The following is a 12,089-nucleotide window of genomic DNA, read 5'->3' as shown; positions in this document are numbered from 1 at the left end:
GAAGGATCTGCCTCTGGAAGTAGTTCTCCGGATGCGTGGGACCGTGGCCAGGGCGTGGTCAGCGGAGCGGAGTTTCCTGTTGGGTACGTAGAAGGGGGGTCGAGGATCAGACGTGCAGAGGCATTCTGGATTCTCTGTAGTCTGTTGATGAGCTTGGACGAGGCTCCGGCGTAGAGGGCGTTTCCGTAGTCGAGTCTGCTGCTGACTAGGGCCTGGGTGACTGTTTTCCTCGTGTTTGTCGGGATCCATCTGTAGATCTTGCGGAGCATGCGGAGGGTGTTGAAACAGGTGGAGGAGACTGCGTTAACTTGTTTGGTCATGGAGAGTTTCGAGTCGAGGATGACTCCCAGGTTGCGTGCGTGGTCGGTGGGGGCCGGGGGGGACCCCAGAGATGTGAGCCACCAAGAGTCGTCCCATGTGGAGGGGTTGGGCCCGAGGATGAGGATTTCCATCTTGTCTGTGTTCAGTTTGAGGCGGCTGTACTCCATCCAGTCGGCGACGGCCTTCATTACCTGGTGGAGGTTGGATTTGGCGGTGAGGGGGTCCTTGGTGAGGAAGAGGATCAGCTGGGTGTCATCGGCGTAGGAGATTATGTTGAGGCCGTGCTGTCGAGCGATGCGTGCTAGTGGTGCCATGGGCTGAGGGAAGATCCTTGAGGGACGCCGCAGATGATCTCGGAGGCCTTGGAATGGAACGGGGGAGGCGGACTCTCTGAGTTCTGCCGGAGAGGAAGGAGGTGGTCCAGTCCAGGGCCTTGTCACGGATCCCTGCGTCGTGGAGGCGCGTGCGTAGTTTGCGGTGGCAGACGGTGTCGAAGGCGGCAGAGAGGTCCAGGAGGATGAGGGCCGCCGTCTCGTCGTTGTCTAGTAGGATCCTGATGTCGTCTGTGGCGGCAATGAGGGCGGTCTCGGTGCTGTGGTTGCTGCGGAATCCTTATTGGGACGGGTCTAGGATGTTGTTGTCTTCAAGGTGCCGGGTGAGCTGGGTGTTTACTATCTTCTCGATGACCTTTGCTGGGAACGGAACAAGGAGATGGGCCGGAAGTTCTTGAGGTCGCTCGGGTCCGCCTTGGGTTTCTTCAGTAGGGCGTTGATCTCTGCGTGCTTCCAGTTCTCAGGGAAGGTGGTGGTCTCGAAGGAGAGGTTGATGATTTTGTGCAGGTGGGGTGCGATGGACTTGCTGGCTTTGTTGAAAATGTGGTGCGGGAGAGGGTCGGATGGGGAACCAAAGTGAATTGTTCCCATGGTCTTGATTGTGTCCTCGATGCTCACGTCGGCCCAGGTTGTCAGGGTGTCGTGGGCGGTGCGGTGGGTTCGGTGCGGTGTGGTCGGCAGGGGTTGTCCGGGGTCTGAAGCTGTCATGGATGTCGGTGATTTTCCAGTGAAAGAAGGTGGCGAGGGAGTTGCACAGGGCTTGCGATGGTGGGATGTCGTTGGCGCTGGAGCTGGGGTTGGATAGTTGATGAAGAGCTCCTTGCTGTTGTGTGCGTTGTTGTCAAGGCAGTCTGCGAAGGAGTTTCTTTTGGAGGTCCTGATGAGGTGGTGGTGGTTGCGGATGTCGTTTTTGTGGGCAATGCGGCTGTCTGGCATCTTGTCGCTGTGCCATATGTTTTCCAGTTTCCGGCAGGTGCGTTTTGAGTCGAGGAGCTCTGGGGTGAACCAGCTGAGTCTTCTGCTGGTGTCTCTGTTGGTGGGGTTTTTCAGCGGAGCGACGGTGTTGGCGCAGTCGTTCATCCAGCGTTCGAGGGCGAGTGCACCTTCATCCGGGTTGGTGGGGTTTGTCGGAGGGTTGAGTGCGAGGCTTGTCTGTAGTTGTTCTTCAGTGATTTTGCCCCAGCGGCGGCGGCGGGTCTGTAGGGTGCGGTGGTGTGTGGGTGGTTTTCGGAAGGAGAAGTGGATGCAGTGGTGGTCTGTCCAGGTAAGTTCGGAGGCATGGCTGAAGGTGTCGTGGGGGCTTGAGGAGAAGATGGCATCAAGCGTGTGGCCGGCGATGTGGGTTGGCATCGTGACGAGCTGTTTCAGTCCGAGGTTGGCGAGATGGTCGATAAGGGTGGAAGAGTTGCTGTCGTTGTTGTTCTCCAGGTGATAGTTCAGGTCTCCGAGGAGGATGTAGTCGGTGGAGGTCAGCGCGTGCGTGCTGATGAGGTCGGCGATGGAGTTACAGAATTGAGGCCGGGGTCCTGGCGGTCTGTAGACAAGGGTGCCTCTTAGGGTGGTCTTTGGGTCCGTGTGGATCTGGAAGTGCATGTGTTCGGCTGTGCTGAGGGTGTCGTTGGTATTTGTTGAGATCTTGATGGTGTTTTTGTGGATGATGGCGATTCCTCCTCCGGCCCTGTTTGAGCGGTCTCTGCGGGTGATCTTGTACCTGTCTGGGATGGCTATGGCGATGTCTGGCGAGGAGGCTTCGTTCATCCAGGTCTCGGTCAGGAAGGCGACGTCCGGTGATGTGGTGTCGAGTAGGTCCCAGAGTTCGACGGCGTGTTTGTGTGCGGAGCGGGTGTTGATCAGGATGCATCTTTAGCTGGTTGGCTTCCTTTGTGGTGCAATGAGGGTCTTAGCGTCGTAGCGGAGGCGGTCTTCCTGGCTTGTGCGGGGGGCAGGAGTTCTGTCGCTGGGCGCGGGCCAGGCGCAGACGGGCTTGCCTTAGGCGCTTATATGGGAAGGTGGGGAGGGAGGAGCAGCTGGGAGGCGGGAGGCGAGGGACGGGTATGACGAATAGGCGCGGAGGGGGCTGGGCCGCAGGGGAGGGGGGACCGGAGACCGACGCGGGGCACAGAAGAGGGAATAAGGCTACAAATCAGGGTCACAGAGGCACAAAATGCAGCGTGAGGGTACGAAGGACGGCGAGGGGTACAGAAAATAAAAGGGGCACAGAGCAGAGCGGGGGGCAGGGGGCACAGAACAGTTACAGTCACAAAAATCAAGGGTCACAGAGGCCCAAAGTCAGCACAAGTGTAAAGAGGACGGCGAGGGATACAGAAAATAAAGGGGGCACAGAGCAAAGCGGCGAGCGGGGGGCAGGGGGCACAGACAGATACAGGCACAAAGCAACAGGCAGCAAGCGAGAACGAACAAGCCTAATACCACCACTGGCCACCAGGGATGAGGCGCAGGTGGAAGCCTGCGGGTGGTGGAGGGCCTCGAACACTCCGGCAGCAGCGACAGCGGGGGTGCAGGCGGAGCTGCAGCGGGGGGGGACGACCTACCAGAAGGTCAAGGGTCGCAGAAGGGTTAGAAGAGCAAATGATTAATGGACATGATTTATAACTATAATCAATGGGTAGAAAAACTTTCAATTGCACTTACACCGTGTGGTATGGTGTCTAGGACTTTAGCACCTGTAGTTCGGTATTGGCCCGATGGAGCTGGCACATAAACGTGGTTTGACTCAGACCCGATTGGACTTCAGTTATCAGTAAGCAATTTGACAGTCACTGTTAGCGTTAGTCTTTCATTAATATTCTCCAATGTGGCCGCTTCCTTCCAAATGCTTCTACTAAAGACTATTTTGTGTGTAGTTGAAGCTTGGGGGCAAGTGAAAATTAAATTTTCTATTTCTTTCTTCCTGAACTAAAATCCTAGCAGGGTGCAAACTAATGTTCATTCATGCACTTCCTTGACAGGGGTGGGACTGGACTTTAGAAAGTGGGATTTGAGTACTTGTGAATTAAACAGGCAGGAAGGTGAGAGAAACAATAAGAATTTACTTCATAGAGCAAATGTAATGAAACAGCACAAAGAAGGGAATTAGGAGAAGTAAAGAATGTAAGAATAAATTGACCATGGTAATGAGTAAGGGAAGAAAAGAAATGAAATCAATTTTTTTTATATGCACTGGAAAAACACCATCCCCATTAATATGTATAGAGCAAAAAAGAAAAAAAACGATAACCACCCAGGACATGACGTGAGGTTCTAGGAATGTAGGTGGTGAGAAGTGGAAGGAAGCGGTCTGTCCCTGGCAAGTTGCTCAAAGCATAATTTAGTCAATACCAGAAACCCAAGATGGGCATCTGATTTTCCCACCTTTTGCAATGAAGGTGGTGATGAATGGGCTTAGGAAAATGGGGCAGTTGCCGCTTTAATGTATAAAATTCTCAGGGCCGAGAGCTGAGAGATTCTTGTCAATGTGGTCTCCACTGCTCTCCCAATCTGATTCTTTGAATGGGAGTCTTCTCCAGCTTCTCCCTAGCGTAGATGTCCTAGAATCTGCACTGTGCTTGTTTCTTTTTTTTTCTTTTTTCTCTAAAGACCTTTATTGAAAATCGTGCACATCAGGTTACAAGGTGATCAGATAGTACTGCGGCACATGACAGTAGAAAATAGAAACATCGCATCAATCATAAACAGCATGGAGGCAATGGTACAAAAGCGGCACATCGTGGAATGAAAGGTAAGGTGGCTAGATGCGCAGCATGAGAGGGCAGCAAGGGGCATCAAACTGGGTGGAATAAAGGCTTGAGGGGCACGAGACGACAGCAGCGAGCAAGGGGAGGTGGGAGGATTCCTATGGACCAGCACTGGCGGCCGCCGCTGGCGGGGTGCCAGCAGGGAGCCTGGCAGAGGTCGCAGAGGGAGAGGCATTCAGAGAGAGGAGGTACGTAACAACGGGGCCCCAAATATCGCGCGGTCAACCAGTAACCGTCGTTAGTTCCCAAAATTCTGATAGAATCGTCTGACACCGTGCAGCATCTTCGAGCCTGGCACTTGCCGTGCGTGTGGACCTCCGACCCCAATGTATAGCAATTCTGAGATGCGCGAGAACAAGCAGCATAGCCGTGAGTCAGCGGAGGCATCAGGGCATTGCCTCACAAAGCCGAGTAGGCAGGTCAGTGATTGTTTCATTTTGTACTGAGAAGAAAAGAGATCAAACCAAGAAGTGGATGTTGCAATTTTTAGGTTTCGCTTGTGAAGTCTATTGTTAACATATATCTTAAAAGGGGCTTACATCCCACTTGCTTTTCATTAGTTCCTGTGCATACAACTTACTTTTCCACCATTTCTGTTAGCAGTAGCATACTATTATCCTGTTCTTCCATGTGTGTTTGCTCTTTTCAGTATCCTGTTGCCCAGATACTGTATTCATCTGCTTTTGTGTAGATTTTTAAAAATGTTTTGGCTGTTCCAGTAGGCTTGAAACTTATCGTTCTCCAATCCTCGCTTTTCAGGGACACATAGCGTAAACGCTTGCTTAAAGACGATCTTGTGCCTCCCGTTTAGCCTGTGTGCATCACATGTATCCCGGATAGTGACATAATATTCACACTTGGAACGCATGTTGTGTTTAAAGCCTCATATTAATGAGAAGCAGCTTCAACATCTTGTGGCTCCCGCTTTGTGTGAGCGCATCATGCGTATCACCGATAGTGACATGATTTTGATGCTTGGAAAGCATGTTGCGGTTCAAGGCTCGTATTCACGAGAAGCGGCTTCGTGCTCAGCGCATGAAAGTAATACTGATCTAACGCTAACAGTGACTGTCAAATTGCTGTGCTCACGCCTGAGGAGAGATAACTGAAGTCCAATCGGGTCTGAGTCAAGCCACGTTTATGTGCCAGCTCCATCGGGCCAATACTAGGGCTGGGCGGAATTTGCGGAATGCCTCTTCGCGGAATTTTGAAAAAGATTGTGGAAAACGAGCGCACAACCTGAGGGACCGTGTGCCCGGGACTGGGGTCCCTCGTGCTTGGGCAGGCTCCCCGATCTCCCCGGCCTGGCTGCGTTGAGAAGCAGGGACCGGCCCCGGGCCTCCTGATTTTTGGTCAGGGCCTGGGATCCCACGTCCTGCGGCCTGCCAAGTGACCCTGGTGCAGAGCCCCGGAGCCCTGCAAGGGCAGGCGGGAGCCCTACCGCTATGGCTCGGTGTGGGCAGCTGGGAGTCTTTTCGGTCCCGGCCATCTGGTCGCACCTTTCCCTCGGCCATCTGGTCGCACGCAATGCTTTCCAATGGGGCGACCAGATGGCCGGGCCAGCCTGGAAGTCCCGATGAGGGCTCATTTGACTCCCGGATCCCAGTCAGGGCTCCAGGAGGTCGGGCGCATCCGCGCCTAGGCTCCCCTCCGTCACTCGGAGCGCGAGGGTTACAAGAAAGGTGGGTAGCCTTCCTCCGGATTAGTAGGGGCAGGGTATGCCGGGACACCCCTCCTAGGGATGGCGGTTCTCAGGCGGGGACCAGATGGGCCAAGCCCGGACGACACTTCCCCGGGTCGTCTGGTGCTCCCTCCTCCAGCCCGTGGCGAGGCAAAGTACCCCGGACGGGCTCCATGGGTCCCCCGGGCGTCTGGGCCCCGGGAGCTCCGCCAGGCCTCCCATGCCTGAGGCCTAGCGTGGTGTCTACGAGCCCCCCCCCCCCCCCCCCCCCGAGGCCTGCAGCCCCAAAGCCCTGAAGCCCTGGAGCCCTTCAGGCCTGGAGCCCTTCAGGCCCGGAGCCCTGCAGGCCCGGAGCCCTGCAGGCCCGGAGCCCTGCAGCCCCGGAGCCCTGCAGCCCCGGAGCCCTGCAGCCCCGGAGCCCTGCAGCCCCGGAGCCCTGCAGCCCCGGAGCCCTGCAGCCACGGAGCCCTGCAGCCACGGAGCCCTGCAGCCCCGGAGCCCTGCAGCCACGGAGCCCTGCGTGGGCAGGCGGGAACCCTAGTGCGAAGGCCGGGGTTGGACAGATGGGAGTCCTTTCAGTCCCGGCCATCTGGTTGCACCTCTCCCCTCGGCCATCTGGTCGCGCGCAATGCTTTAAAATGGGGCACCAGATGGCCGGGCCAGCCTGGAAGTCCCGATGAGGGCTCATTTGACTCCCGGATCCCAGTCAGGGCTCCAGGAGGTCGGGCGCATCCGCGCTTAGGATCCCCTCCGTCACTCGTAGCGCGAGGATTACAAGAAAGGTGGGTAGCCTTCCTCCGGATTAGTAGGGGCAGGGCATGCCGGAACACCCCTCCGGGGCTGGTGGTTCTTTGCCGGGGACCAGATGGGCTATGCCCGGGCAACATCCTCCCAGGCGTCCGGGGCTCCCTCCTCCGGCCCGCGGCGTGGCAAAGTGCCTAGGGACGGGCTCCACGGGTCCCGGGCAGTCCTCCCCCGGGGCGCCCGGGCCCGAGAGCTCTGTTGGTCTTCCCCGTGCCTGAGGCCCAGCCGCTGTCCCCGAGCCCCCCGGGAAGCAGAGCCCACCAAGCCCTTGGATCAGGCGGGAGCCCTACCACTATGGCCCGGCTCGGGGCGGGCAGACGGGAGTCCTTTCAGTTGCCGGCCATCTGGTCGCTCCTTTCCCCTCGGCCATCTGGTCGCGCGCAATGCTTTCCAATGGGGCGACCAGATGGCCGGGCCGGCCTGGAAGTCCCGATGAGGGTCCATTCGCCTCCCGGATCCCAGCCAGGGCTCCAGGAGGCCGGGTGCGTCCGCACCTAGGGTCCCCTCCGTCACTCGGAGCGCGTTGGTTACAAGAAAGGGGGGTAGCCTTCCTCCGGATTAGTAGGGGCAGGGTGTGCCGGAAGACCCCTCCGGGGCTGGCGGTTCTTTGCCGGGGACCAGATGGGCTACGCCTGGGCAACATCCTCCCAGGCGTCCGGGGCTTCCCTCCTCCGGCCCGCGGCGTGGCATAGTGCCCAGGGTCTGGCTCCACGGGTCCCGGGCAGTCGTCCCTCCGGGGCGCCCGGGCCCGAGAGCTCCGTCGGTCCTCCCCGTGCCTGAGGCCCAGCCGCTGTCCCCGAGCCCCCCCGGGAAGCAGAGCCCACCGAGCCCTTGGATCAGGCGGGAGCCCTACCGCTATGGGGCCCAGGGAGGCTCTCCCTGGCCTGGCTAGGGTTCTGAAGCTGGGACCGGGCCCGGGGCTCGTGCTCTGTCCGGCAGGCCCTGGGGTGCGGGAGCCCCCCGTCCTGCAAGCCAGCAGAGGGTCCGGGCGCTGGAGACAGGGGTCCACCGGGGACCGGGGAAGCTCTCCCCGGCCTGGCTGCTTTCAGAAGCAGGGACTGGGCCGGTGAGCAGGGGTGGTAAACGTGGAAATGTAGATTCACGAGTAAATGGACTTGCAGTAAGGTGGCTACTATCAAGGTAGACAATATGGTTTAACGGGCAGAGAGTACTTTCGGCCAAGATATTGTGTGGCCTACATCCAGTGGCATAGTAGGAGTGCAGTTGGCCCTGTCGGAAGCAATTCAATTTGGACCACATTCCCTGGTTTTACAGTAAAAACACAGCCACTAATTGAGGTGCAGTGATCTCCTCACACCCCTGTGCCCCAGTGTAACTGGGCCTTCTGCACTATTGATAACTAACTCTCCATGGTCGCCTGTTGCTGCATCACGAGCCAGTGGTGAGGCCCATCCGTAGTCACAGACTTTCTTTTACACACCTTTGTAAACTGAATAGTTCTGTACAATGAATTCTCTTGATGCAAATAAAGACTACAGATCCTATAATGCGTCTCCCTGTAGGTCGCCAGCCAGGTTCTCCCGGTTTGTATTCTTCAGTCTGCTTCTTATATAAAATAACCTCGACCTACCCCCGACAAATGTTTTTTCTCTCCCAGGAACACATTGCAGAGATGGGGTACATTTATAAAGATGCTTCAATACGAACGGATATATTTGCACCGCTTACGTGCTCTGTAAATACTTTAGAAATAAAACACTGCAAATACTTACCTTCCAGTGTAAATGTTAAATATTCGTTGAAACCATAGCATTCTCTGAAGCTGCAGACAATACCTCGCATCCCTTTTGCCTCTGTTGTCTTATTTACATTTAGTGTCCTGCTGTGGTGAGTAGAATTCCCGTTAGATGCTGCCTGGTTTTGTTTACATTGTATGTGCTCCTACGCGGTGTACTAACAGCTATTGTTAACATTTCATTGACATACACATTAATGCTTTGCTATTTTTAATTCACATCTTTAATTCTTAGGTCTTCCATACAGCATATTCCCTTTCTTTTTCATCCTTCCTCTGTCTTTCTTTATCCTTCTGTCACTTTTCTTTTCTACTTTTCTTTCTCTCTTAATACTTTTCTTTCTTCTTTTCTGTCTCTTTCTTTCTCCCACCTTGTGTTTCTCTAGTACCATGCCCTTCCCCCTTTCTTTCTCTCTCGCCCTCCCTATCTTTCTCTTCCTCCCTTTTCTCTCTATTTTCTGTGTTTCTCCCTTTCTTTCTTACTACCTCCCTCTCTTCCTTCCAACCCTCTTTTTATACCTTGCCTGCTTTGCTTTTATTCTTTCTACTGCCCCTTCTCTTCTCCCTAACTCCCATGGTCCCTCACTTTCTCAATTCTTTACAACCTCCTTCCCCTTCTTTCTTCCTTCCAGCTTCTGTCCCTTTCCGTTACGTCTTCCTTTCTATGAGTGTTTAGCCTCTTAAAACAACACTCTCTGGCTCCAGAGACATATTTCTTTCAGAAATATATAAAGCCTTTGTTTAACTTGCCAAATATATATCGCTAATGATCCTAGTTAAGTCTGCAATAAATGTTTGCACCAATTTCAAACCTACATATCAGTTACAGGTATTTTTATCATAGTACTACCCCACTTACCTAATTTCCCCACTTTATAATAAAGGTAGTAACAAATTAATATATATTGCCTTTCTTAACAAACAGGTCATAACACTTAACAGACTTTCAATAACTTTTATTGCACAACTATTCACCAAACTACTGCTTACAACAGTTTTTTTTTTTTTTTTAAATTAATCACATAGGCGAAACCTAATGGATTTACCAATGCATGTTTTGTGTTTGAACATGCCCTGAAATATTAGAGCTTCTTTCCTTTCCATTTGATTAGTTCTTTGACAGCAAATAATGATGTATCCCAGGAGAACCGTTGCGTTGTCAAAGCAGGACTCTCAGAGAATACATGTCATGGTTTGTTGGTAGAAGGATGGAAGTTTCTGAGGTGTTTGCATCTTAAGCAGATTTATTTGGCTGGATCTGAATTGAATTTGAGATGTTTAAGCTCTTTCTTAAGCATGATGGTCATGAATATGGTAGACCACAGTACCACATGTTGGAGCAGAGCGAGCTGAAACGCCTGAGAAGATAAATCGGGTCATGCAGTAAAGAAAAAGAATAAACAAGAATGCAAATTTGTGAGTAGAAAAGAGAGACAACATTGGTTGGCCTTTTAAAATCCATGTGGGCTAGTATGAACCTTCTTGGCTTCTGTCCTATTTTGTTGTATTTTACTATAGCTCGGTGTATATGCATGAACTGAACTATTTTCATTCCTTGCTACCTCAATATCATTTGTAATGATCAAGTTAAGTCCGGGTTGGCTGTATTATTACTGTAGATCCATTGCAACTTTGCTGTAGCACTGTGGAGTGAGGGGTTGCTGAATTTGGGAAGAATTGAGATTGTGGGGGATTGTGCTGGTGTGTGGGGTGCTGAATTTGAGGGTGTTGGCGGATGTGGCAGTGGAGGCTGGATAGGTAGAGTTTTGTGGGCTTGCAGGTGGTATCCGAGGAACATGTTGAATGCGGCATACTCCTTCCTGCCATACTCAGAGTTGTGGAGAAAAGTAGCAACTCTACAGCTCTAATTTTCTGTTTTCTTTCATTAACAGGTCCTCTTATTGCTGCTACTGTCTGTTCATTACAATCTAAAGAAAAGCCAGATCTGTGCCCCCCATACAGCCAGGACCCAGAGAGCAAATACAGGCTTCATCCATCCCCAGGTAAGTAAGGATTGAACCGTGACTTTATGGACCTGCAGAAAGGCACATGCACAACCACACAACAAAGAGGCACAATTTTATGATCAATTTTATCAGGAATTGATTTGGACAAAAGCCAGTCTGATCAGTATTCTAACATTTGAGTAGCAAGACGCCTCATGTAAGAATTCTTGAATTTGGAGACATTGAATGAAAACACAAACGCACAACAACCTTCATATTAAACATTTTATTTATGTTTGGTGATGAACAATGCAGACAAATTGTAGTTGACGTACTCCTCCAAAAATCAGCACAACTTACCTTTCCTTGTGGGAGAGTTACTCAAATTAAAACCTCTGTGATATGACAACCAGAAACTTTGAAATCCTAGTTTGTTCCAGCAGTAGTTCTTGCACTCTTTCAGTGAACTGTTGCATTTATAGATGCAATTTACAGAGGTTGCATGCAAATGTTCACAGTACATTCACAGTATGGAAAGGACAGTTCCATTAGTCAACATTTGTTCTTCTTACTGCTTTTGTGAAAGATGTGTCTTTTAGGAAGACTAGATGTACAGTAGGACCACTCCAACCTTCCTCCAGAATCTTCCATTACAATGTAAACATTTGTATCTGTGTATTATTTGTAATGTGTGTAACATATGCTATTTGTACATCCTTCTGTCAGTCTGCTAGATGTCTGGTTTTTGTGTTCTCCTGTACAGTGTGTTTGAAATATCCTGCCATCTCTTCACCCCTCCCCACCACCCCTTTGTATAGCCTGTTTGTTTTGTGCTATATTTAAAGGTGGGAGAATACTGGGGGAGCATGGGCCATTTGTCTAAAGCAGCGAGACTCCATCACCAAGAAAATAAGAGATTTCAGGCTTGGAAGGTGGTGCATGTACAGCTGCCAAAGAAAAGGACATCACATCCGGGCTTGATTACGACTTTGGCGGTCTACCTGCGGCCCGCCACACCAGTGACCCGCAGGAAGACCACCAAACTCGAAGCCAGACCGCCCGCCAGACAACGAGTTTAACCCTTGCGGGCGGTGTGTGCTGCGGCGGTCGCAGAGTAGTGACTTTCTAAGGCTCAAAGGAGAGAGCAATAGAAAGGTAGCACCATATAACCACCAAAACACGTTCCTGCACAGGAAGAAAGGCACCATGTCATGCATTTCTTCCTGTGCAGGAACTGTAGGTGCAGAAATACAGGGGGGGCACAACAGTGCCCACCTGTATGCACACCTATGCACAGAGAGTTGCCATACCATCACTCTCTCCATAGCCGACTCACCGCCATGGTTAGGGTCACAGTGAGGCAACTCGTAATATGCTCGGCGGTGCATATTGCTGCCTCAAACTGCTGCACCACTGCCGCGGGATAAGGCATCCCCCACAGTTGTGGAGGTCCAGTGGCAGTCCAACCGCCAAACTTTTAATATGGCAGGTGGA

General features: G+C 52.4%; 1 protein-coding gene across 2 annotated transcripts in view; it reads left to right on the top strand.

Moving 5' to 3' along the window:
- Window positions 1-12,089, top strand: part of LOC146799810 (uncharacterized) — a 146,179-nt gene that overhangs the window by 74,337 nt on the left and 59,753 nt on the right. For both annotated transcript variants that reach the window (XM_085620679.1, XM_085620680.1), the window contains exon 3: window positions 10,542-10,652. In XM_085620679.1, the coding sequence (XP_085476805.1) occupies window positions 10,542-10,652 (111 nt within the window). The remainder of the gene's footprint in view (window positions 1-10,541; window positions 10,653-12,089) is intronic.

Source organism: Triturus cristatus, chromosome 8, assembly GCF_964204655.1.
Source record: "Triturus cristatus chromosome 8, aTriCri1.1, whole genome shotgun sequence".
Taxonomy (NCBI): Eukaryota; Metazoa; Chordata; class Amphibia; order Caudata; family Salamandridae; genus Triturus; species Triturus cristatus.
This window is presented reverse-complemented; position numbering and strand designations above follow the sequence as displayed.